Consider the following 27836-nt stretch of genomic DNA (forward strand, 5'->3'; position numbering starts at 1 on the left):
CTTACTGAACTGAATGTAAGCTACTACACCCATATTACATCAAAACAGCTCTTAATTCTAGCATGATAAACTGAAGACCGTTCTTGCCACGGAATTAAAAAGTCATGATTTCTGTCGAGGAATAAATTATTTGCCATACATTATTAATCACACTCAAGACACACTGGAGCATATGATTAGAGCTTTATTACTCAGCATTTTGAAGGCGGCTTGGCCTGTTTAAACCTCAGACGTTGGAGAACTAAAGCTGTCCGGAGACAGAAGGACATCCTGGGTCAGCAGTCGTATTTCCCAAATATCATCAAAGACCACAGGAGGCATGTGCACCAACTTGAAGTGCTGATCTGATTTTAAAGTTTCAATAAATATTTTTTGTCGTCTGTAAGAGGTGAGCAGTGAAAGATTCAACGAGAGAATATGTTAATTTACATCATAGGCAAACTAACTTTGTTCATGTTGAGCTTCTGAGCCACAGCAATGTGAGTTTTATGGATTTGGAGATTTCAAAAATAAGCACCTTTTTGAGTCATTTTACTCTCAGATAAATATTAATGTCACCAGATCATTGCTTACAAAAAAGACTTTATTTTAGCTTTGAGAAGAGTCCAAAAAAAAAAAACAATCAATGTTTGCATATTTGCATAGGCCATGTTATTGACAGCAAATTGAGGTTATCAGTTTGTTGTTGTTGTTTTTTAATTAAATCAAATCAAATTATTTGAAGTGAAAGAGTCTACATTGACAATAGGGTGAGAAATCTGAGAAGTACAATGTGCACAAATTTATACATCAGCAATAGTTTTACATTAAAAGATAAAGGTGACCACACAGTGCTCATGAAATAACTTTCTTCTGAAAAAATACTGAAAACCAAAGTTTCTGAGTATTTAGCTTATTTCTGAAGTTTCTGTGGGCATTGAGAAGATGCAGAAAATACTCCTGTCAGCAGAGAGTTTCATAATAACACGTTTTAAATTTAGGGGTAAGAAGCGAGCAGTTTCAACTTCTTAGAAATCTGTGTTTGCAGCAAAATTAGACATTCTCAGGTTCAACCTTTAAAATGTCTTAGATTATTTTCAGCAAGACGCAAACGCAACATTTTGTATGAACAGTGGCACCATTTAGCTTTTTTTTTCTCTTTTTTTTTGTTTACCAGACACCCTGCAGGTATAACACAAAACTACTTCTCTAAAACATGTTCTAAATGTATTTTTATCTTGCCAGTGAAAGTCTTCAGTATCGTGTGAGTCTGAGCAGGAAGTCGAGTACTAACCGGATTGGCTGCTGTGTCAGTCAAAGGCAATCAGGTACACACACCAACAAACACACACACCCACAGATAGTATGTCTTTCTATCGTCACAAGGACTTTTGCATTAGTCCAGGACAAACCAGCCACTTGTCATGCGCTTTGCTTTTACAGAGGGTCTATATTGTATTGTATTAACTTTGCATTTCCTTCAATTCATTTTTTATTCAGTTCAGTTCACCTGACCTTTACCCTAAGCCATTCTTAGTACATGCCTAACCCCAGAGCGAACCTAAGCTTAATTCACACCTTAGTCTTAAACCTAACCTGTAATCCCAAAATATCCTTTATTTTTATGGGACTTGTTGAGTTCAGCTAGTAATATGGAATATGCTCTCTATAATAATAAATACTGAAACTCTGATGTTGAATAGTATCGTTGTGCTTGATTTTGAAAGACAAATTTTAGTCTTGACTGGTTTAGCTCAATCAGTCATTTGAAATCTACTTTTTCTGCAGTAAATACTGAAACATTCATTTTGAGGAATATATTTAGACCAAAATAAAGCTTTTTTTCATTAATATAGTTAGTAATATGGGATCTTCTTTTGCAGTATTATGCTCTTGGTACATTTTCAAACTTGCTGCAAACTTTCCGGACAGCCTGAACAAAGCACAAGCCAGCAACATCAATTTCTCCTTATTAAACCCTCCCACACATCAGCCCAGACCTCCTTGTCCTACATGAGCGACTTCAGCTCTGCTTCCTTCCTGCTTCCTTTCATTCACCTGATTCCTTTTGGATGGTTTCAGAAAACACAGCATGAAGAGGGTCTGTCGTCAGTCACATGGACGGAAATGATATAGCCCCCAGAGTCTGAGCGATCTACTGCTAAGACCAGCCCCGGAGAGACTGCCAGCGGCCTAATATTAGCCGAGCACATGTGTGTCCGTACAATCAGTCACTAAGCTGGCTAAACTTAGTTCACTTTGTCTCCAGCCTCTTTTAAAGTTCTTTTGCTCCGCATCTGACTTCAGCTGGGTACCGGGGTGTCTGGGGAGAAGAAAAGCAGCCTTTTAAAGTGATGAGTGAAAGTCTCTGAGAAGAATTTAAAGGATAAAGAAAACAAAGCTCAAGACCCTAAAAAGGAAATCTGATTACTTTCATTAGGTGTATCCCGGAATAAAATGTCGTCTAATAGATACAAATGTTCTGTGATTATTTTCTTGGTTTAAAAAAAAAAAAGCAGCTAAAGCTTTTGTGCTCTGGGGTCAACAAACACAGTGTGTGCAGAATGAGCAATGCTGCCCTCATCTGGTTGGGTCAGCTTGCCTATTCTGGCATGTCTAAAAGGTTCTCCACGAAGGAAAAATATCCCAAAACCCCGCCCTGCTATGCCAAACAGACTCCCCTGATATTTCCTGTCAATTTTATTTCTGCTTTGGTCCCTCGCGATGTAATCTATGCCCCCCCTAGGCGTCCCCGCTTTTCACTCTTCCTGAGTTTCATATCAGCAAGGACACAGCAGAGGCTCTTGCGTCTAAACATAGATCATCACCTTTTGAGTAATGGATCGGTTGGTATGATGATGTAGAGGCAGCCAATAGGGTAGCGTTCTGGGTGATTAAAAAACATAATAATTGCATGCAGCTTTCCAAGCTTAGAGAACTTAGTCTGTGTAAACATTGGATGGATGTGATCAAATATACTCATAAAGACTCAAACAACTACCATATGAGGCGATGTGTTATTTTGTAGCTGGATACATTGCAAAGATGGCTTTACATTTATGAGTTTATTTGTTCATCAGAGGTGATACAGAACAGTTAAAATTCAGCAAACAAGCAAGGCATCTGAATTATTTTGACGTGTCAACTTATGTCAATGGATGCTTGTCCACTAAGTATCCATTTCCTGTTGCACCACATTCTAAAGATCTGCATTAGCATTTAGAGTGACTCAAACCAGGTGATGTATTTCTAAATTGTTGCTGCCTAGTATTTAGAGACCCACCTTCAAATGTAGCTTCAGTTTCCTTTTTTGCAGCCATTGTCGTCTTTTAAAGCGGCAGCTCATCTGCTTCGAGGTTAGATACAGTGTTGTAGCTACGAGTTGATGTTGCTTTTCGATCATCTTTCGACCTCTCTCTTTTTCCCCAACAAGCAATTGAAAAGGAGCACCTAATAAATTGGCCCTTGAGCGTATTTGTAAAAACTGGGCTCATGCACAAGCATTGCATTCTCTAGTTTGATCAGGAGGGGGCAGTCACATTCCCTCAAACAGAGACGAGGTATTGGATAACAGACTATGACATACACAAGCAGCCTAGTTTGGCCTTGTTCCCTTTCAATATACGGGTTAATCTTTCTACATGAAAGAGTCATCGATGCTATGAATAAACTTGTTAGTACAACATTTCTCTCCGCATGGCTTCAGTCCACATAACACTAATCCTTTCAAAAGCACAAAAGGAAAGATTAAGTTAAATAATTGTTTTAAAAGGTATAAATATCACAGAAAGCTGCAAAGGTTTAACTAAAGCTTTTACCTTCATGTAAGGATCTGGACTCTACAGACTTATCATTCCTGTTATGGGAGCATTTACCTCTGAGGCCCTCTGGCTGACTAACGTTTGTTGCCCCAGCAAATTAATTTTCATCAGAAAATTTTTTTTTTCCTCCTATTTCTCTGAATAAACCTGTATTTTTCTGGTTGGTGGGGCTATTCGGTAATTTTTTTTACAGACCCGTAGCTTTAATGATTCAGTCAGAACAGTTTTTTTTTTTTTTTTTTTTTGGACACCAAGCAAGGTTTTCTGTCACACAACAGACGGGCAGCTCAGAGCTGTGGACAGGCAGAGTCTGTGAGAGAGTCAAGAAGATGAGAGAAAGAGCAGAATAACTCAACAAACTGATAGCAGGGGGAGCAAGGTTGGCTTCTGTCTGTTTCTTTCTCTTAATCCGCAAATCTTCTGTAATCAGGATGAGAGGGAGAGAGCACGTTGCCTGACTTAGGACAGCGGAGTCTATGTTAGGACCGGGCTGATGAGGCAACCTAAGTGGCCGGCAGGAGAAATGGAGGGAGGGAGGAGGCAGAAGTTGAGTTCTGGTTGGGGAACGTAACCTTAACCAGTCACTGCTGTGCACAAACAACAAGAGTGGGCAGAAGATGGTTTGACACCCGAGGAAAAAGATAAAAATCTACGACAAAAGAAGAAGAAGAAGAAGAGCACTGAACCATGGCTGGAATCCTTTAGGTGAGATCTTAATTTTTTGTCTTATAAAGTTTTAATTCCTGTTTGGCTTATGCAGTATTTTGCATTTTGAAAGCGACTGATTATTAAGGTGTTTATTAAGATGCAGGGGCACAGGTTTGGTCCGATTGTGTTGCTCAGCAGGAAGTTGAGTCAGAGTTAAAGTACAACAATAATTTTCAGGAACTTACGCTGAATGCTGAAAACTGGATGCTGAGAAGCTCTATTCAGGCAGAGTCAAGGTCAGGAATGGTCTTTATAAGCCAGCAGGGAAAATGCAAGTTTTTTCATCAATGAACCATTGACTTTTGGGGACTTTTCTTGTTTTGTCTTTCCTTCAGAATACCCCCAATTGGAATTGATCACACATACAAGCAAAAGCAAGAATAGCAATGTCTTGTCCTGCAGAGCTGTGTGACTCTGTTAAGAGACAATGACACATGCTGTTACTAAACTGGCCTCCCATTGCTTCCAGCTCCATATGGCCTTTTTCATCCCAGTTCCCTCCTCCCACTATGCCTTCATTCACATTAGTTTGACAGGCAAAATGTCCTCAGGTCTACATCATTCTTTCCATTTATGCTTCAGTTAATGTTTAAGTACAGACATCAATGATTTATTTATTTTTTGTCCTTGCTGTATAGAAAACAATCAAATATGCATTTCATACTATGCTTGGTATAAATCAGAGACTTGCAGATCAGCCGCTGTGACAGGAGGGCTAAGGTGAGGTAAAGCTCCTCATCCTCTTTAGCCATCATATCTTCAGGTCAACAGATCTATTTAACATAGTAGGTGTGAGTCTTACAGTGTGAGATGTCTATTCTTAGTACGAAACATCAACATCAAACACCAGGCAAGAGGAAATCGAATGATTACTATTATTAGATGACATCAGCACCACTTGAGATGTCCAGAAATTGTTTTTTCTTCATGTTAGTTCTCATGTAAGAACTACCAGTTCTTTTTTTTTTTCTTATTGGTCATTATTATTTAGTAGGACAATTTTATTTACACTCCAGAACTTCCTTGCCATATCTGTGGGTGCATTTCCATATTTTTTTCTGCAAACCAAATCCAGATAAAAGTCTATCCTGAAAACAACTTTTCTAGGCAAACGTGACTTTTAGCATTTCTTAATAGTTGAATTCCCTCAGCATTTAGTTTGTTTTTATCTGAGTTTATTTGGTTCTGCCGGTCATGCTTTTCCGATCAACCTTAAAACTAAGTCATTTTTGTATTTTTTTATTCCAAAAATAACATTTTAACCCAGCCATCCATGATTCCCTGCCAATGCAGGAAATGAGAGGGAAGCATATGAACTCCTACATTTGTCAATATCTAGTCTGAAAGACAGTTAAAAAGTTACAACTGGTTGAAAAAAATTAAAACAAATGAAACTGTGTCATGGAAATAAGTTCCCTTTAGAGGGATTATATATTGTTTTGCTGCTTCTCCAAAAGAAAAACACAATTTAAGACTTTTCAAACATCTTTGTCTTTTCTCCTGGGTTGGGAATTCTGTACAAAAAAACAATGGCAGCTCTTATTGATATTCTTTTCCTTTCTCTGTGGCATTATCTGAACTGAAATGAAAATGAAAAAAGATGTGACCAAAACAAAACAAAAACATACTAAAATAACAAAATAATATTATGTACTTCCTTTTGGTGTCAAGCTGTTTGATAAAAAATGTCTTATATCAGTGTTGTAATTGTATATGCCGTACATTTGTGTATTTAGTTTTTGTTATGGGGATGAAGTCATACTGTAGCTAACTCATGTCTTTCTTGTAGCATGTGGTTGTGGTGAATAAAAAAACAAAAAAAAAAAACATCGAGCTCATATATAATTTTCTTTAAGGGATAGCTGATGTGCAGCGGGCTTCACCCCCAGGCGTAATCCCTGACAGAAGGGGCCAAGATGGCAGCTGCAGCCGATGACCCACACCTGGGTTCTGGCCCATCGAATGACGAAGAGAGCCTCCTGGATGACTCTGACTCAGGCAGCATTCTCTCTGACGACTCAGTGCTTCCCGACTACGAACAGGGCACGGTCTATAGGGAGCCACCAAAAACGCTATATGAGGCCTGCGCCAGGAACGACCCCGCATCCCTGACCAGCATCCTGGAGAGAGGAGTCACCAAGGAGGAGGCCATGGAGCTAGACATCAATGGCAGAGTGAGTAAGCAAGCGACAAAGAAATTATGTATTACTTTAGCGTGCAATAAGATAAATATTTTTGACTTATGTTTTCTCTGCAACAGAATGGACTGATGCTGGCTGTGTCCAAGGGTTTTGTGGACATCGTCACCCTCCTGCACAAATGCTCATTCATAGACATCAACCACCAAGACAATGATGGCAACACTGCTCTCATGATAGCTGCACAGGCCGGTACATGTGAAAATCCCAGTCACACACGATTAATTCGAGGCCTTTAACCCTTTTGAGAATACAAACAAAATCATCCTTTTGTCTCTCACCTTAGGATTCATCACCATCCTTAACTACATCCTGAACTACTATCCTGGTGTGGAGACTGAGCTCAGAGACCCTCGTGGCTTCACGGCCCTCATCAAGGCAGGCCTGCAGGGGCGAGAGGACTGTGTGACCGCCCTGCTGATGCACGGCAAGTTTAGCAATGCAATACCTGATTTAGAGTCTGACGACGAGTGCGGCCTTACCCATATGCGCCGAGAGGACACAGAAAGTCAAAATGAACTCTAAATGGATTGTATGAAAACAAAACAAAAAAAATGATAGGAGGAGGCTTAAAATGTGCACTCTGCGATAAAAGACAGCTAATATTAAAATGCTGTGTTTCATTGGATACACAGGTCAAACCAGTTTACCTGATCTGGGAACTAATCTGTACTGTTTGCAGGCTGCAGGGATTAGATTAGTCTGACCTGCATGGACACATTTAGAATAGGACAGTAACACATTTCTATTTGCATTCTATTTAAGATAACACTGACTGAAAAGTTGAGAAAGAAAATATTATTCCACAGAACTTGCTGTATGAAAAATGCAAAACAAACAACCTCTTCATTTGTTTTTCATGTGACGGGCCAATTCAACAAAACACAATGGAAGGAAGATTGTTTTAGTATATTTTATAACGGAAAATCTGAAATTCGTGGTGTGCCATTTACTCTGAGCCCATCAGCAAAATCTAGTGCAACAATTTTCTAGAAGTGATGCAACTGATAAATAGAGTGGCCCTGGAGGAAACCCTATAAACATAATACCAGAGCAATACTGGAATGCTTTTGGATCTTTGTTAGCATTCACAGATTCTCTCAGTTCAATCCAACTGAACTTGAACCGTTTGAGAATAAAAAAAGACAACAAGTCAGACGATGGATGGGTAAATCTGGTAGAGAAATAATCCATGATTTGCATCATTGATGGAACCACAGTGCTGCTCTACAAAGTATTGACTCGAGGACGACTGAATACAAATGGACACTGCATCTTTTAACGTTTTAAAAAAGTAAAATTTTTACTTCATCATTTTTGAGATATAAAGTGAGAAATTACGACAAAGTTTAAGAGCCTGTGACTCATTTTTCAACTCCATGTATACCAACTTCCCCCATACAGTGAAGTTACCTGACTTGTTCCAAGTGAAGTTATGCCACACAGCAATTTGCACGACTAGAACAACCACATGGTGGCGTTGTTCTACTGATGAAAGCTGTTTAGTTTCAATACATTCTGTAGAGCCGTATTCATGTTGCTTTTACAGCTTTTCGTTTTTTTTTCCATCCTTTTTGTTGCACAGGTGCAGACATGCATGCTGTGGACCTGGTCCAAGGCAGAGGGCTTAAGGACTGGGTCCTTCGGACAGGACGGTTTGAGACATTGAACAGGATACGGCGCCTGCAGGCTCACCCTGTTGCCGGGCAGTTCTGTGAAAGCTACAAGCCTGAGTGGCCTGAACTGAAACAGCTGGTGGAAAAGACCACTGCCCCAAAATCAACCAGTCAGAAGTTGAGACAGCGCTTAAAAGAAAGCCTTTCTTTCAGCTTCCCGCATGACCCCCACGACAACGGGGTTATGGATCATATGGTTCGGATAACTACGAGCATTCACAGCCCCCTGGTAGTGACTGGTTCCCGGCCGCTTTGCCCCACCAGTCCCCCTGAAATTGGCAAGAGACGGTACGCCGTACCAGAACTGCTTGAAAAGCACAGCAGCAAGGAGCTGGAGGAGAGCACTGTGTCCCACAGCAACGGATCCATCACTTCAGCGTCTCCAACAGCTTTGTCCGCCACCTCTGTCTCTCTGACATCCTGCTGCCAGGAGGCAGAGCGCAGGGAGAGCATGCCATCAGGCGGCATGAGAAGTTTCATCCCCCGCAGCATGGCACACAGGAACAGCATATTCCCCTCGGGTTGCATTCCTAAGATCGAAGTGACAAAGTCTGGGGAGCCCACACCAAAAAAGGAGAAAAAGAAGAAGAGGCAGAAGGGCTACCTGGAGCCGCCCGTCTGGAAGTACAAGGAGGCCAAGGAGGAGAAAAAGAGAGAGAAGAAAAGACAAGAACAGGAGAAAGAAGACGAGAAAAAATCTAAGGGGTCCAAAAAATCCTCCAGCAAACGCTGAGTCAGCCAGATAAAATTTCACTGTGATATGGCCACGCACAAAATAAATAAAACAGTGAGATAACGGTGACTCTGATTTCTGTAACATGAGAGAAAGTCGGTGCTAAACAACTTTGGGAGCGAGCATCTGACAAATATCATGAATGGATTTGAACTTTGGCTCCAACAGAAACTGTGATCCACTGGAAGGTGGATAATATATCCACCTTCATAATATTCATAATATTTCTAAACAATTTTTGACAACTTGGGCACACAAATATGTTATTCCTGATGATATTTGGATTGAGACATCATTAGACTTTTTACATCTCAAGCTCGGTGAATCTTTTGCTTTTGCACCACTGTGTCTGCTTGAGCTGCAGTTTTAAAGACACTTCTTTTTTTTCTTGGACACTTGGTGAAAAGCTTTATAGTAACTGAATATAAAATAAAGAGCCAATAGCCTGTACTGTAAATGAGACATGTATGAGCAAATAATTTAATTTAACTTAAATTAAAATAAGTTATTATATCCAAAGGACCAAAAAGAGACAAAACAAGGTGCCAACAATAGTCATGTGACTCCAGAGGAATTAAAGGAAGATGACGCCCCGCTCTGATGAATCACCTTTTAATTTCTGTCATGTGGATTATGTGTGGTGGTTTGGAGAATGATCTGGTGGGGAAGATTTTGTCCTGCCATCCAACCATTCATCCATCCACTTAATAAGATGAGGTGTTGACTTCAAATTGTCCATGGAGGCTTCACCTTACAACGTGTACTGTAACACTGTGGTACCACAACACACCTTCAGGGGCCCATGTGTCAATGAAGCATAAAAGAACCAACACACACGTTAGGCTGGCGTTCATATTGTTATTCCTGACTGATGTTTGTTTTCTAATTGCCCACCCAGATCCCACCTCTCCTGCAACATGTAGCATCTACTGGATTTTTGATAAAAGAAGAACCCAAGGAACCTCTGAGAGGAACTGCCTGTACCAAATGTTTCTCAGGGTTATTAAATTATGGACTTTTCACGATCAGATTGTTTTTTTGGAAACTAGAAAAAAAGTGTTATCATATTTTTGTATTGAGTTTGCTAACTAAAATAACACAATTATTAATCCAAAACATATCCACTTGTAACAGATTATATCTATATGTTATCTACGACATCGATCTAATTAGGCAATCTCTTCTTTGATAGAGTTTGAAGATTACTTTAAAAACAAAAATACTTTGAGCACTCAGGTTTTTTGTGGCGTATTTAAGGTGTTGAATCAATGACGAGTGTTTAATGCAAGTTTGTAATAAATTTTCTTGACCTGAGCAACAGAGTGAGTTCTTTTGACGCATCATGTTTGATGTGGCATAGTCATATTAAACTACATTAAGTTATAGTCATCTTCAGAAATCAGCCAGCCTCCTAACTCATCAAAAAAATTAATCTGAATGATGATCAGTCTTATTATTATGTGGGTTTACACAATCAGGTAAAGAATAAGGATATTCCAGTAATTTTCTCAGGATTATGATTTATTTAGCTACCAACGATTAATCGAGCAAAGAACCAAACAAATGTAAAAATAGCATATGATACAAAAACAAACGAAAAGCACATCAGAAACATCATTGTATATCTGTCCTATTGGCCAAACTTGGTTGATGGGATCCAGGGTTTGTTTGTTTTTTATTTATTTGCCAGAGCACAGCAATCGAGCAGCATACACTTTCTGAAGAGGAGATGCCATGAGGGACTGGTCAGACAATTAGAAGTTGAGTTTGGCTAACATCAGCGCTAAATGCCCTTAGATTGCCAAAGAAAAGCAGATCCAACTATTCTTTTCTAAAACTAATTCTATGGACTGAGTGAGACCTCTTTGACTTCCAAAATGTTAACAAGCTATCAATTTAGACTTAAAATTTTATGAATCAGACCGTTTCCACCTACAAGCATTTCAAACGTAACAATTTCATCAACTTAAAGGCAGATTCACAATCAGGTTTTGACACCATCAGGATCAATACTGCTAAAAATATTTTGCTTAACAAGGTCACATACGGTTCTCGATTTTTGAAATGCTCAGCTGCTGTGCTTCCACTGGGACTTTTTGAAAGGACTTGTAGGTCAAAGGGTAAACTGAGTAATGCTATTATTCAGTGGTAATAACATGAAAAACATTAGAAAGATTTTTAACTGCTGTAAAAGTCTTGCATTTATGCCTATATTCAGGTACGTGGAAAAACTAGAAATAAGATATTTTCTACTGCAGAATACATGTGACTGATTAGTCTTGTAACCTTATTTACTCTTTTAAAATCAGGATACTTTGAGCTACTTAAGACTCTGTGGTGGCATGGGGTGGCTTTTGAACTCTGGTTGCCAGTAATCTTTTAATCCACACAAGATTATCATTACACAACAATTACATTTTATTAGTGATAAAATGTGATCAAAGGCAACCTCTTATGTTTTAGCACATATTGAAGTTGTTATGACTTAAATGAAGCCATATTTCGCAATAAAGCTTCTTGTGGGAGAAAAGCTTCACAGCGGCAGTTGGAAAAGGAGAAGCAAAACGTGTGGTATAAAACAATGTCTTATTTTATTCTCAGAGTCGCAGCTCACTTCCTTTCATAAGAGGGGAACTTGATGACCTTAGGTCAATCCTAAAATAAGCCCCTCGCTAGAGTTAAGAAGGAAGCACATCTTAGTTGAACAATTTTTCAAATTAAGATTCTAATTTGTCCATGCAGTTAAAATTGACCAAAACATCTTGAAATTTCCACCTTCGTGAATAAGACATGTCAGCATTCAAATGAACTGCTTATTGCTGAAATACAGTTGTTTTTGTTTTTGTTTTATTTGCTTTGACAGGACTGAAATGTTATTTCATTTACTCCAAGGAGCGATGTGCTACAAATGGAAACTATCAAGATTACATGGCTCTTCAAATTACAGAGATTAATGGTTTAAGAAAAATAAGTCCCAAAAGTGCAAAGAACAATTTGCTCATTTTGCAACTTGACAAGTGATGTGAAAGCTTCCAGCTGGTGTCTGCAGCCGTGAGCCAAACGTGAGAGAAAGCAGAGCCTGTGAACAGGGAGGGAAATTTGTATTACATGGAGACATCTGCAGAAGGCTGTTTTAAGTGAAATGTCCCACACCGAACTCCCTTTGGTATTCGTCTTCATGATGGGTATCAGCTGCCACAATCGCCAAACACACACAATAAAGTAACTATATTTAGCATCATCATGCCTTCCCACCGTTGCTAAGCGTGCACATTTTTTCTTATGTTTTGGTAGACTTTTATGTTTCATTAAATGTAATAATGCATTTAATGTAATATGTGTACCGTAATTTATTTTATATGTGTATTTGAAAATTGTACATGTTTTTTTATACAGAAAAACTGTAGAAAACAAGAACTGGGATCAACCAAAGGAGTACCAGTTGTTATTTTTGTACTTACTGAAGTAGTTTTATGTGGCATATCCAAGGTGATGAGTTTTTGTGTACATCAATAAAGAAAAAACTGCTTTCTTCTTTCATAAATGTCAGGTTTGCTCAGGTAGAGATCTACCTGAGCGATAGATCTCTGCAGCTCCTTCAGAGTTATCATGGGCCTCTTGACTGCTTCTCTGATTTATGCTCTCCTTTTGCATCCTGTCAGTTTAGGTTGACAGCCATATCTCGAAAGATTTACAGTTGTGACAAGGACTTTTTATCTTCAGATGATGGGCTGAAAAGTACTCTGAGATGTTCAAACCCTCGGATCTTCTCACACAGGCGAACTGCTTTAAATTTCTCCCCAGCTTTATCCCTGGACTGCTTGTGTTTTTCTGTTGCTTTTATTCACGTCTTCCTGTTGCTGTTTGTTAATTGATGTTCTCCAATAAACAACGAAGATGCTCACAAAAACAGAAGCTCCACCCTGAAGCGGTAGCCCACGTAAAACACCCAATACGGAGCGCCGTAGATTGTCAACTTTCTGCAGAGTCAGTATAGCTACAGACCTTGTGGTTTTCAGATTAGCTCAGGAACAGTGCATACATATTCACAGAGAAAATAACTATGCAACTAAATGGTAAGTGGCCTGTACTATCAAAGCCTCACATCATGAGGAAAGAAGTTCTTAATGTTTTTGGCCCACCAAGAAATTTTGGACAATCTCATTCTCCCAATTTTGTGGGAACAGTTCTTAGGCAATGGTCCCTTCCTGTTTCAACATGATGTCGCAAGAGCTATAACAACACAAGAATGAGTGAGTTTTATGTCGTACAATTTGAAAAGTCCTAACACTTTTTCTGATGAAAAAAAAAACTGCCAGCCAGGCTTCCCATCCAACATCACTGTCAGATCTAAAAAAATAAATAAATAAATATGGACCTACAATAACATCAAAAATCCTATAAAACCAATCTCAATCCTTTTGGAAATGTTTCCAGGACACTTTGAGCTGTTTGTCATACTAAACCGTACGGATTAAGAAGAGGTGTCACTCGTGCAAATACGCACTTGTGAAGGTGCACAAGTGATAACTTTTGGCAATATGTGTGCCTGAAATCATTTAGTTTGTGGAATCTGCACTGATCGCACATTGAAAAATGGTACAACTTCTGGGCGCAGCAATAAATTCCAGTCAGAAACCTGCAAGGACTACTCCACTTTGTTTTCCTCAAATGGAAAACAGAGTGCTTCCAGATCCTGTTTTGCATCCATTAAATATGTCCTTGTTCTTCAGGTTGTGATTCACGCGCAATAAACTCTATACTTTGACCAATTCATACACGGAGGGTGGAAATCTGGCCCTAGACCGTCTCTCTCCTTCTTGGTTTAGTTTGGTGCAATTCTTTGACGCACATTCCTGTCAGTGCAGCAGAAAAAAAAAGAAAAAAAACACAAGTCCACAGAGGGAAAAGGAAAATGAGAGGTTTAGCAAGCAACAGGAAAACCGCTAAGAGAACACATTCCAGGCGCGCGGAGTCTGGACGGAACAATAAGGGGTGGGACGACAACTCTTATGCCTACAACTATTTAAAAAGTCTCTAATCTCGCCTTTTAATCGGGAACACGGTCGAACTCTTACTTCATGGGAGCCGAGCGCCCTCCGCCGTCTCTCGTGAAGCCAGTCGGAGGCGGAAGGAGTCTGGTCCGAAACCCCGCGACGATGTTCCTGCTGCGGGTTTTATCAGCGCAGATCGGGACCCAGATGAGATAGGTTCTCATTCAGCTCGATGTGGACTCGGTGGACCCCGCTCCGAGCTCCTCTTCTTGCTTGTTTTTCTTCTTCTTCTTCTTCTTTTTTGAAACACTACTTTCATCTTTGAAGTGTTAAAGTTTTAAACCGCTCTCCGGTTCACCAGAACCGGTTTTTGGGGTTTTATTTTTTTCTGTTTCCACGAAGCTCCGGCCGGGTTTTTTTTTTTTTTTTTTTTTTGTTTTTTTTTGTTTTTTGTCGTAGAGGCAGCGGAGAGGATGTGAGTTCTTCCGACTTTGAACAGGTTTAGTTCACTGTCTCACGATGAGGCCAGGTTTCCCCCCGGCGCTGCTTTAAACTCTCATTCGACCTGTTTGTGATGTGGGCGACGCGTGGCGGCTCCGTCTGACCAGTTAAACCAAACAACAACAACAAACAACAAACAGGTAATGAACACGTCCTTGACCTTCTATTAATAACCCAATTAGCGCTGCTAGGCAAAGACACAAAGCGATTTGCCTTTTCCCAGCGGGACACACGTGTGTCCAGATGTGAGCAGGTGTCACATGCGCAGAGAGAAAACTGCTGGTTTTCCACCTATGAGCACCTATTGATCCAAAGTCCAGCTGTTGATCACAGAAACTCAACTTTTCACATAAACATTGATTTTGTCACCCGATGCAATATATATATATTTTTTTTTTGCTCACCTGGAAAGAAGTAAGTGACTAATCAAGAGGTCTGCGTTATTTCTTTGCTGGAATTCTAGGTGAATATTCATTTATTTTAATATTCACAAGAGCAACTGATTTATATTGAATTCCCAAGTTTAAACGAATAATAATAATGATTTTTTTTTTTTTAAATAGCTTCAGCCTGAAAAAGAGGAAGCATATTTAATTGATTTCCATGTATTTGTTTTTAAAAAGAGTAAAGGCTAAAGGTGCTTCCATTTTGCTGTAAGCACAAACTTTACAAACACAAGGTAGTGTATCGTTCTAAAAAGAAGATAACAGATAACGTCTCATAAAGTACGAGAAGTGTTGTGTGTATTTGTATTCAGTTTTACTGAATCAGTGCTTAGTGAAGCTACTTTCCTGCAGTTACAGCAACAAGACAATAATAAACATCTTCCAGCTCTGCACATCTTATAGCTAAATGAAGATACTATAACTTAACTATGAGCTCGAGTTCAGTCAAGCATTGACTGAGCCTGAGCCAATGCAAAATGGCTCAAGTTCAGTCAGATTGGATGGAGATCATCTGTGATCAGTGTATAGGTGTGGAGTTTGACTGGGCCATTTTATTGTACTTCCAGCTATATGTTTAGAGTCACTAATGTGTTTTAGCAAGGAGGTGGTTTGTTCAGGATGATGTGCAGTCTCAATTTTTCTTCACATACAGCGTTTTGAATGTAGGTCGAAAAGTCAAATAATAAACTGCAAATCAGACTTTCTGTAGCTTTGTCTCTCCACTGGACGTCTTCTTGCTATTTGACCAAAATCAGGCTGCCTTCAAAATGTTCACTGAACCTGGTTGAATTCATGCTGAGATTAAATTATATGCTGATTGAATCTATTTATTAATTAGGAGGCTTTGGAAGGGAAACGTTTGACATTGATTTCAAATTTCAAATACAGATTTCAAATGTGGATTTGTAAAAACCAAACAACAACAACAAAAAAAAAAACTGTACAACGAGTGGATGATTTTCCTTCAGTTTTATGATTGAAGGAAATCCGTGCTGATTTGTTTGTTGCTACGTTTAGGCATATATTTTGGGTAATTCATAGATGAGAAAGTCTGCACCAAAGACCTTGTGGTTGTGTTTACGTTTAAGTTCTCTTTTTAGCCCACTGAACTTACACCAACGCAAACATGCCAGAGCTTTTTGACCTTCCAGACTTTAGGTCATCTTTCCATGTGACCTGTGGTGTTCGCTCATCAGGTGTATGCTGTTCACACTAATATCTTTGTGTTTGCTATTTTCTTTTCATGCATTTCCCTTCATTGTTTTCCGTCTTCTGTTTGGGAAGCAGCGTTTGTGTGCGCAGCTGAGTTTGAAGAATTTGCCATTTCCTCTCTCAGACAAACGTTCATTTCAGGTTTGATTTAAGGGGGGGAAGCGTTGTATGCTTTTGTGCTTTAGGCATCACGATAGATGCTGCTGTCATACAGCAACAACAATTTAATCCAAAGAAGAGGAAAGCTTGTGTGTGATGAGGTGCCTGACACATCCAACCACTGTAACCGCACAGTCATTCAGATGGAATGAGAGATCTGCCTCCCTGAGTTAGAGCCATGCAGATGAGAGGAAGAGATGACAGTGGATGTTTTCCCCTGGGTCACGTGGGTGTAGCTTTGGGCAGAATGGAGACAAACAGGAGCTAAGTATAAAGTCTGTATGCCTGCGGTTGGAGATTTCCCTTCACTGAGATCTCTGAAACATTTCAGCGATAGCTCGCTCTTCAAGTGGACTGTTTAAGTCAAGAATTGGTACAGTTTGCATGTGGCATTTGTGTTTAGGCCAACCATAAGATTTACTTTCTTGGTTGAGGTTACATTTTCAAAAAGCAGCATCATTCAGGAAGCACTTTGTGGCGGGTGATAAGACATGGCAGTCGTGGTTTTAACATGTTCTGTACTTCGAGTTCAACCCTGACAGGAGCGGCGTCTCAAGCTAGAGGTTGCTATACACCGCTGTCAGATTGCTCTGGATTTAGAAGAGATGCAACACACCAGTTCACCCTTTGCTTCTCAGAAGAAACTTCTTTTGTGGTCTGCTTTCGTCAGGAAGTTCAGATCAACTTGCAGGAACTGTGCAATTTAAGAGAGAGAATAGAAAACAATTAGAAATTTCAGAGCATCAAAAAAGTGTCAGTGAAACTTATTTTCTGGTTTCCGTTTTGTCACATCTCACACTGCCTTTGAAATGCAACGACATGTCTTCCTGTAGTCTGCACTTGGATTTTTAAGTTTTTTTTTTAAAGAAGATGCATGTAAACTGAAGGAGGATGTCAAAAGCCTTGGGCCGCAGTTCACTGGCTCCACTGCCAGATGTATGCAGTTTTGTTATTTGACAACAAAATTCGCGAATTATAAGGCTATGCTTTGAAGCAGGAAAAGCAGAAAAGATTCCTAAACTGTTTGTCCAAATAAAAATCTAAAAGATGTGGCATGCATTTACAACCAGCCTCTCTTGAGACAATTCTTTGAACAAACACATTTTGCTGTACGGGGGGTATTTCTCAGCACATCTAGAGTCTAGCATTGTTGAACCGTATATAAAGAGCCATTTTCAAATCCTTGCACAGATTCTCAGTTGGGTTGATGTCCCACTGAGACATCAATGACTGCATCATCTTAACACGAGTGTGATTCAAGCCATAACACTGTAGCATTTGTCTTGTTAATCTGTAAGGTAATCCTCCTTCCCAATTTCAAGTATTTTTTGCTGAATTTAACATGATTTTTTTTTTCCAGGATAGACTTCCAGTGTGTGGTGCTTCTTTAGTTTTCCAACACATGAATGCTACAAAGATCAGTTTTGGTGTCATCTGGCCAGAGTGTTTCCAAATCTCCTGTTTGCAAACTTGGATCTCTGCAGCTCCTCCAGCGTTACCAAAAGGCCTCCTGGATGACCCTCTGATTAGTGCGACTAAAATTCACAATATGACACGTGACAGAAAATGTACTAAAAACATCAGTTAACTGGGACAAGACTTGAACTCATTCGCTGAAGTTGCCTAGTTTTCACATCTGAGAAGAATATGAATAAAACAAAAACATGATGGTTCTGTTACATTTACGCGCGTAGCTCCACTGCTCCTCTTTCTGTTCTCACGTAATGCCGTTAAAGGTCAGCTAAATGCTGCCACTTATATGCCAGTAGTCAACGGGCCGGTGGCAGGAAACACAGACACAAACAATCATCCACACACACATCAAAGGACACTTTTTTAAATTTAGCAATAAAACTAACAGCTAACGTCTGGAAACACAAGGAAATCCATGAAAGCACATGGAAATCACGCAAACTGGAGACAGAAAGGAACTGACGCCACATCTTGTTAGCATAACCACCGTAAAGGCAGGTTTGTATATCTTGGCGGGAGTTAAAATGCTTCTCAGTATGTTAGCCTTTATAAACTTGGGCTTGAGATTTAAAAAGGTCACGCATAAACCCATTATTCCTAAATAAATGCTGACTGAAGCAGAGGCGCCAGAGAACCAGTGGACCATTTATACTAATTTCTTCAATCAAAACCTTCCTCCTTTAGGAGGTATTAGTGACTCTCTGTTTGCTACATGTACATTTAGTGTAAAAAACATGCTTTAAATCTTCATTAAAGCATGAAGAACCACTTGAGAACTTGCTGATTTCAGCACAAGATAACCAGTAAGGAGAGCAGAATTGTGGAGGTGAACAAGCCTTTTTTTATTAATTTATCAATTCTATAAACTAGATAACGAACACCTGTTTCCACTATCTAGTGGTGGCGGTCTGCATCCATTTTGTCTTCGAATTCACTATCAACTAGCATTTTTGTTCAGGAAAAATCTCTGGTGCACTCAAATGTGTTTTTATTTTTTATTCTTTTATTAAAAAGTAACCCAAATACTGGTGTTGTTGCTGAGAATAAAACAAATCACAAATCAGTTGAGCTCAGATTAATTAAAGATTAATCTCATTGAGTTGTGGTCTCTACACCTCTTCCAGAAATCTACAAACCATACTTCTTATGGCTTATTGGCTTTTCGTGAAGACAGCTGATATTTGTGGATTCCCAGCTTCTCAGGAGTAGATATCTCACCTAAAATATTTTGAAAATTAGTATCCTTACTCTTCCACTTTACTGTAGTAAAGTATACTATATGGACTACTTTGTGACGGTGTATATCATCAAATTTGTCACGTTTGTAGGTCAGTAAAGGCTCAAGCAGAGGAGCTGACTGTGGCAAAACCAGGGTATATAATAAGAAACAACAGAAAACCTTATAATGTGAAAAGTAAGGTAAAGTAAGGCAGCCAGAGTAATTTGAGAATCCATTAAGGAACAAATAAAAATCAAAAACTTAAATACTGAGGCATGGGTGGAACATGACAAAGGAAACAGTTCGGTTAGTTAGGAGAGACAAATCAAAACAATGGAAACTGATTGAGGACTCAAGAGAATCAACAAACCAAAAGGGAAAAGGCCTGAAACTAATATAAGAGAATAAATCAAAATGCATAGATGAAAGTAGGAAAGAAATATTAATCATAAAATAAGAAACGATTTAAGCTATATGGTAAAAACTAACAATAACGAGCAAATTAATTTGGCGAGACATTTTCTAGCCTAAGGTCTAAAAAAAAAAAACACACAAAAGAAAAGTCACAAACATCTGTGGATCATTTTGTAGAAAACATATATGCAATACAAATATTGTTGCAACACTTTGTTTTATGATTGTTATATTTAAAAAAAAATAGTTGGAATCGAGCTAAAGTTATTTAGTTGATGTAAATGAAAATAGCTAAAAACAAAATAAAAGTTGACCGATGTCCCCTGATGCTGTTGAAAGATGTTGCTTCACTTTTTAATAAAAGCTTCATTCCGAGCTCCCTTAAGTTACGAGTGTGTGTATCGCAGTCCTCTGACTTTGCGTGACTGCCAGCACCATGGTCCTAAACAATGAGCAGACCCGAGTCTCGCCGGCCAGCCGGGTGGGGCCACTCAATGGCAGGAAGCATAGCCATCAATATTTACTCTGCGAGCAGGCTAGCTGTGGAGTCGTCAGGCCTGAAGCCCGTGTAGCACAGCGCCACAAGCAGTCCAAGAACACACAAACACAAACACACTCAAGGGCCTTTTCAGCCCGCTTCCCCTTAAGCCCCCTTTTTTTTCCCACCCAGTGCAATTAAACACAGTCAGACAGGCTGGATCCTCTGGTTGTTGTTTTTGACCTCATAGCTTCCTTTAGGGTCTTGACTTCAGCCGCCGCTCTGCTCCTCATGGACACAACTATTAAGTTACAATATGTAAACTGAAATCAAGCCCCGGCTGAGATCTCTTGCTTCTCTGGGTCACTTTTTCCTTTCTAAGTAAAAAAAAAAAAAAAAAACTCCTGCTAACACAGTTTGTCTTTTATTTCCTCAGTGATGGGAAGATCTGTTCTGCTCAGGGTTCTGTTGGCAGGAGTTTTTCTCTTGACTTCCACCATTCATGCAGGTGAGTTAAATGTGAAGTTTTTGCTGTTTTTGCTTTTCTCATGAAGCGTCCGTGTCCAACCAACAAGCTTAAACAGGATCAATGTTTACTGGCCTCGTGACATGACGAGCTGTCGAAGAAAATGAGAGGCAGAAGATTTTCTCCACCCACCTCAAGAGGAAAGTGTCTTAGATGCTCGACTGCTTTCCTTTTAGTTTTAAATTGCCTCTAGCAGTTTGAACAAAGTAGCATTCCTGCAGAGCTTTGCAACTCATAAGGGGATATTTCTGTCACTCTGTGCACAATATGAGTTTATTTTAATGTATTGCAATATCATAAAGAAGTTAAAACATTTTATTAGTTTATTTCAAAACATAAAACTCAAATAAAATATTAACTAAACACTGAAGAATATATCTTAAGTTTACCTAATGTACCTGTGGAGAACTTCAGCTTTTACGTTTGTAACACTATATCCCATGAGTTCAGATCATCATCAGGTATTAAATGGAATCTTTAAAGGCCTGATAGCAAACTGAGGCTTACATTTTGGGTTGTGTTGTCTCATTTTTGACAATATTGTCATTTGAAACCAAAATGGCCCCTCCCGATGAAAGACCACAATCTGGCTGTTGACGTGCCATCTTGTGGCAGCACAGGAAATTGGGCTAACTTATAATTTGTGTTCCCCTAAAAGGAAATCCTTTCTGACCTCCTGCCTATTATTTCAGAAAAATAACTTTTTTTCTCTCCAGGTAAGCCATTTTCCTTACCTCACCGTTATGGGACGAGATTTAGATTTAAACTCATTTCTATTTTATATTTTGTTCTTGTGCCGCAGAGAACCAGGATGGCGGTGAAGAAGCGAAGCTGCTGTGCAAATGTGAGAACCCCAAGAATCCAGGCATTTGCAGCAACGAGACGTGCAGAGGAGACTACTGTTTCTATTCCTGGGTGCTAACCAGGGACGCAGAAGCAGAAAACCCTGTCACTGAGACATGGGGATGTTTCCCACAACAACACTTCAGAGAGCAGTGCTTTGGTTCCTTCCCCGGCTTTTTTGTCCAGTGCTGCCAAACGGACAAGTGCAACACTCTGATCACACCGCCTCCAAATATTAGTCAGTACCTATAGTCATACTTTTGCAATTTTTATATATTGTAGAAATATATTACTGAACTTAATGGATCTGAGTGATTAGCTTGCATGAGATAACTTTGTTCAACTTGCAATCCTGGTCAAGGAAAGCCTTCCTTCATTTTCTCTAGAGGTTGTAATTGCTTCCCCCTGGTGGCCAGTTATTGCAAATTAGTATGTAGTTGTATCTCAGCACATTAGAACTTCATTGACAAGTTAATTTAATTCATTTTCTAAAATGAAACTGTGCATTTGCAAAGTAATTTTGCTAATACGTAAAGAATAAAAAATAAATTAATTTCACGTATTATTGAGAATTTGCAGCCATTGCTGTGATGTTTCTATTACTTGAATAGACTCCGCCTGTGGTAAACTGCTGATTGAATTGGATTTGGAAAGGCATGCATCTTTCTATATTATCTGTAATGATCAACAGGAACAAAAATAAAAGCTTGAAATATCACTCTGTTATTAATCAATGTATTATGAAATAGTTTTTTAGCTAAATTACTGAAACGTATTTTTCAGAGGTTTGGTGATCAAATCATTTATGTCTGTCCAGATGGAGAGCCGACGACAGTTCCTCCCCCAGAGTTGCCACATCCCAAGCTGTGGATCGCTGTGACTCTGCTGCTGCTGCTCACGTCTGTAAGCGTGTGTGGTTTCCTGTTGTTTCTGCGATTTCGACGTGCACCAAGCAAACTGAAAGATCCCGAAGATCACGGCCTTACTGTCAAAGTCCCCACCGGAAATGACCCCACATATGGCGTAAGCAACACCTCATACCTTCCAATGAGTCGGAGTAAAATGACTATTTTATCTCTTAAATATATTTGCGTCTCTTGTTTTTTTTTTTAGGAAATTTTTGATGAGTTTTGTACTTCAGGGAGTGGGACAGGCCTTCCTTATCTGGTCCAAAGAACTATGGCGAGACAAATCTCTCTTGTTGAATGTGTTGGTCAGTTTTACTTCATTTCAGTTTATTTTTTGTTCTCTTTCTGTCTTTTGCTGAAACCCTGATTAACTCTGTCTTTTCCCATCCAGGTAAAGGCAGATATGGTGAAGTGTGGAGGGGCACATGGATGGGAGAGAGTGTGGCTGTCAAGATTTTCTCCTCCAGGGACGAGCAGTCCTGGTTCAGAGAGACAGAGATCTACAATACAGTGCAGCTGCGCCATGAGAATATTTTGGGTACGGCAGCTAAAGCTGTGAGAAATAACCTTTCTACATCAAGAAGGACTTATTTTTACGCTACAATATGTGCCTTCCACCTAAAACTTTGGTACCAATCAAATTATATGTGAGACTAAAAGAAAACCCCAAAGTCAGTTTCCTAACATCTCTCGTCTTGTCTTTCAGGTTTCATTGCCTCGGACATGACCTCCAAAAACTCCAGCACCCAGTTGTGGCTCGTCACTCACTTCCATGAGCTGGGTTCGCTCTATGACTTCCTGCAGTACAGCAGCCTGGAGCCAGAGAGCTGCTTGAGGATGTGCCTCTCGGTGGCCTGTGGCCTGGTGCACCTCCACACTGAGATAGTCAGCTCCCAGGAGAAGCCGGCAATCGCCCACCGAGACCTCAAGAGCAGAAACATCCTGGTGAAGAGGAACGGACAGTGCTGCATCGCCGATCTAGGTAAAGTGTGCATGTCGCATCTACTTTCAAATTTGTGCTGATTTCACTCATTCATCCAAAGTGACAGATGAAATCATTTCACCTGTATTTTACGCCTCCTCAGGCTTGGCTGTGATGCACTCTCAGTCTCATGACTACTTGGACGTGGGCAACAATCCTCGTGTAGGGACGAAGCGCTACATGGCCCCTGAAGTGCTGGATGAGACGATTCGTGTCGATGTCTTTGAATCTTACAAGCAAACTGACATCTGGGCCCTTGGCTTGGTCTTCTGGGAAATAACACGCAGGACTGTCGTCAATGGTAAGTTGGCAGTAAGACCCTGAACCTAGCAACAGTATCCATTTTTTGTCATGTTTCAACAAATTGTATTATTTGATTGGAATTTTGGGCTGGACTCTAAAAAGGCTGTATGAATCTGTGGGTTTTATGGATTTTAAGTAGCTTTAAATGATCAATCTGTAGCCAAAAACTGGCCCTTTAGGGGACCACTGTTCTCATTAAATGACAAACATGTAATGTTAGATGCTGGAAAAGATGTGAGTCCACATTCAAGCTGGAAAATAGACCTAAACATAGAGCCAGAGATACAATCAAATGGGCTAGATGAAAGCATCTCAACTGGTTTGAACGGCATAGTCAAAATTCAGAGCTAAATCAAATTAAAAAGTAGGCACAAAACTTGATCAACTCTGACTGGTCTTTAGCTATGCTGCAGAGGGGAATTAGAAAAGATGTCAGTCTCTAGATCTGCAAAGTGGGTGGAGAATGATATACCTCAAGGTAGTGAAAGATGGGAGTGGAGACAGGGTGGTGTGAAAAAGAAATACATGTACCACTTTGGGTTTCTATTTCTAAACATTTCATATGTTGCATTGGTTTCCTGCCACCTTACTTTGTCCATGTATAACATAAAATCCCATTAATATCCACAGAGGTATGTGATTTTCTCTTACTGATGTAAAAATAGTCCAGGGATGTGAGCACACTTGTCAGGCATTGCAGTAGATCTGTTGTTTTAAAATCTGAGCCAAATAAAATAAAAAGAAATGATTAGTTTCCCCCTATTTATCGGAAAACCAAAAATGTGTCTTTTCGTACCATGTTGTTGTCCTGGAAGTATACACACACACAAAAGACTGCATCTCATCAGTTGAGCATTTTTGTTTTTTATTTCCTCCTCTGTGTCTGTCTCTCCTCTCCCCTTCCCATGATTAGCACCGCAGTAATTATAAACAGTCTTATCTGTTGTCAGCACTCACTGTTACACGGCCCAGATGCCCATGCACGCAAGTTGTCATTGCAAACACACTCCCTTGTGCAACCGGTTACACACTGCTGCTGCACACACGGACACAATGTGCAGATGAATTCGTATGTGGGGGAAGGTCTTCATGCAGTCACCAGGGAACTGGTATCTCTCCCGCTGTCCTGTTTAGCCAAACATACTTTACAAAAACTCCCACTGTAGCTTATCTCCAGCAAGCTTATCTTGCTGTTTCAAGCCTTTTATGAGAGGAAAAATTTATGCTCTGTAAATTTATGTGGGGATAAATAAATAAGAAGCTGATAGTCATTTGAGGAGATACGACATGTGATCTTTTAGTTTGGCAGGGAGTATATTTACGTTCATAAACTGCATTTTCTCTGTCATGTTTGTTATTTTTAATCGGTGTGACTAAGTTTGTGTTGTTTATTCCTGTCCCACTTTTAGGGATTGTTGAGGAGTATCGACCGCCCTTCTTTGACTTGGTGCCCTCCGATCCAAGCTTTGAGGAGATGAAGAAGGTGGTGTGTGTGGACCAGCAGAAGCCCAGCCTGCACAACAGGCTCCACTCCCACCCAGTAAGTGCTCCCAGTGCACACACACAACCAAACATGCAGCTATATTAAAGAATCAATTTGCTGGCACAAGAAGTTCCAGATAAAATTTGGACTGTCATGGTAATCTTTCCAAAAATGCAAATATTTCATTTTAATTTCGTAGTAAACAGAACCAAAGTCATTCAGCAAGTTCTACTCAAAAGCAGATTTGGAGTCACCCATTCACTGATGCTGGGAATCATATTCTTTTTATTTTTTTTAATGAGGCAAACGTACAAGACTCTTGTATTTTATTTCTATAAGTATTTCCCTTTTTGGACAAAAATCTAACTTTTTCTGTCAATCAAACGTCTACATTTTAGCTGATTGTTGAGCAGGTGAAAAAACAAAAACAAAAAAAAAACGTTTTTGTGTTTTCAGCTTTAAAAACATCTTTTTTTGTAGAGTAATTTTATGCTGTCCCTTGTGAATAAGATTAGCGCACCACTGACCCACACTTCCAGCTGGTGGGAGAACCCGTCTCAAGTCTCTGCAGCCTCCAACAGATTTTCTTTTAGGATTACTCTGAATTCACTTTCCGTTTTTTTCTGAAAATCGTTTCTTACTGAAGAAAAAAAAAAATCCCCATTGCATAACCGATGGTGTTTTGCATGGAAGCAAACAAAAAAAGAATTTCTAATGCATTTTTTTCATGTACTTTCTCGGCACTCTGCTATGAAGGCCAGATATTTGGACTGCACAGCTTGTTGTCTTGCTACTTTTCTCCTGTTGGATCCTTTTGTGGTTAATCTTCTCCATACACATCATGTCATAATAGGCGGACAGTACTATGAAGTTTACTCAAATGAGGACATATTGCCAGTGGGTATCACTTTAATTCCATCTTTTTGTTTACAGATCCTGTCAACCATTGTCAAGATTATGAAAGAGTGTTGGTACCAGAACCCAACGGCTCGCCTCACAGCCTTGAGGGTGAAGAAAACTCTTTCCAAGCTGGACTCCGAAAGCGACTTCAGCATAGAGAAACTCAAACGTGACATCTAAGCGAAAACACCAAGAAATGTCACGGAAAACTACAAAAAAACCAACAAGAGGATTGTTGAACATCATCAGCATAGTCATCAACTCTTCCCAAAACCGTATGTGTTTGACCATTTTGCAATTGCCCATTTATAGCAGTTCTCCAAGTTAGGGGTGATAACGGGAAGCTTTTTTTTTTACTCACCATTACAAGACGGGAAATCATTGCCTTATTACTCACACTTTTCTAAAGTGGGTTGTTCACAAAAACTTAGTCATAGTCAGCACAAAAGCTTGGCTTGATTCACTATGATTTACAGGGCATGTAAAAAGACAGAAGCTCTTCACCAAAGCAGTATTGACCATAATGTAAAAATGTTCAACTTAAGTTAAAGGAGCATTTATCACAGGTAGCAAAGACAGACTGAAATACTTAGTTGTACATATTCTACAAGCATTGAACCTTGTAAGGGTTCAGTGGTTATTTACAATCTTGATATTAGTGTAAATATATTTCAAGAGATGTTATTTTCTATTTTAAAGCACATTTTATACACTTTTTTTTAATCCCATTTTTTAATTTGTTTGTTTATTTAGACCTAAAATGTACCACCATAATCACTATGGTCAAGGAAGTAAATCACAGAATGATATGAATTATTGGAGATCTTTAATAAAGGTTTTGTATTTTGCAAATAAACCAGTTCTTGTCGTTTTCTTTTCGACCAGCAGAGGGCATCAGAGGGTCAACATACAAGCATTTCTTCTGACTATGGAAATATGGAAACATTTTACATTTAATTGTTTTGATAAATGTGTTTAATTTTCACTACATTACCCCAGTTGTTGCACAGAAAAGAGCCTCTTCTTGAATACAAATATCAAAGTAATCATTGCAACATCAAATGTGGAACTGTTACATATTTTTAAACCTTTGGGATTTAACACCAAATCCTCAAATTACCAATAAATTGAGGATTTAAACATGAAGGATGAATTGGAATGTTTAAGCATAGGCGAACTGAAAGGTTTTCTTTGATCTTACTTGGAAGGGAAACTTAAAAAGTAAACACTCAATCTCTTCTCAGACTGAACAAAGATTTTCAGTGAGATTCTTTAAGGCAGTCTTTACAGGAAGTCTACATCTGATTATGTCTTTGGTTTATCTTATTTGTCTTATTTATTTATTTTTTCATCGGTGCATAAACAAAAATAATGGCCTCTGATGATAAATAGAGCACAAAATAAATTACAGAAGTAACAGATCGCAGTTGACGAAGAATCAGACCTGCTGCAAAACCTAAAGGATGTTGGAACTGATGTAATAAAGATACTGATATCAGCTGTGTAGCATCTGCAAGATTTCTTTCTGCCCCAGTCAAATGTTCTCCATTTCTCCTTTATCTGTGGCTTTGTGTGTGTGTGTGTGTGTGTGTGTCTATGTTGTCTGGTCCATGTTAAACAAACCTCAGTGAGATAATACTCCCACTCTGTCTGCTCAGTCGGATGAGGGTTATTTTTAACACTGCAGGAGGGGAGCAGTTAGATATCTGGGGGTCCAAACTTGCCTTGCTAATTTACATGGACTACCCCTCTCCCCCCTGACGTCTAAGCCCTGTTTTTAAAATTGGATTTACTTTTCACATTGGAGTCATTGTCGGTGACTCAGTAGAGACACCAACAGTGGTGAATATCGTTTTTACTTAACAAGTGTGGAGATAAGA

The 27836-nt window shown here is 39.4% G+C and overlaps 2 protein-coding genes across 3 annotated transcripts; both read left to right on the forward strand.

Moving 5' to 3' along the window:
* Positions 1–4228: 4228 nt before the first annotated feature.
* On the forward strand, positions 4229–10429 carry ankrd33aa (ankyrin repeat domain 33Aa). Of its 2 annotated transcripts, none has more exons than XM_055049842.1 (5): positions 4229–4505; positions 6365–6682; positions 6769–6898; positions 6993–7133; positions 8292–10429. In XM_055049842.1, exons 2-5 carry the CDS (start codon positions 6425–6427, stop codon positions 9113–9115), a joined length of 1353 nt encoding a protein of 450 aa, XP_054905817.1. In that variant the 5' UTR covers positions 4229–4505; positions 6365–6424; the 3' UTR covers positions 9116–10429. The 2 variants fall into 2 exon arrangements, with proteins under 2 accessions (XP_054905817.1, XP_054905818.1); XM_055049843.1 differs by having other exon boundaries at positions 6371–6682.
* A 3609-nt stretch (positions 10430–14038) lies between these two features.
* acvrl1 (activin A receptor like type 1) lies at positions 14039–27454 on the forward strand. Its single transcript, XM_055049841.1, has 10 exons — positions 14039–14750; positions 20448–20519; positions 21340–21618; positions 22198–22403; positions 22494–22593; positions 22680–22826; positions 22995–23270; positions 23374–23571; positions 24983–25113; positions 25990–27454. Exons 2-10 carry the CDS (start codon positions 20450–20452, stop codon positions 26134–26136), a joined length of 1554 nt encoding a protein of 517 aa, XP_054905816.1. The 5' UTR covers positions 14039–14750; positions 20448–20449; the 3' UTR covers positions 26137–27454.
* Positions 27455–27836: the final 382 nt, after the last annotated feature.

The sequence above is a fragment of the Poeciliopsis prolifica genome, unplaced genomic scaffold, assembly GCF_027474105.1.
Source record: "Poeciliopsis prolifica strain line A6 unplaced genomic scaffold, Auburn_PproV2 SCAFFOLD029, whole genome shotgun sequence".
Taxonomy (NCBI): domain Eukaryota; kingdom Metazoa; phylum Chordata; class Actinopteri; order Cyprinodontiformes; family Poeciliidae; genus Poeciliopsis; species Poeciliopsis prolifica.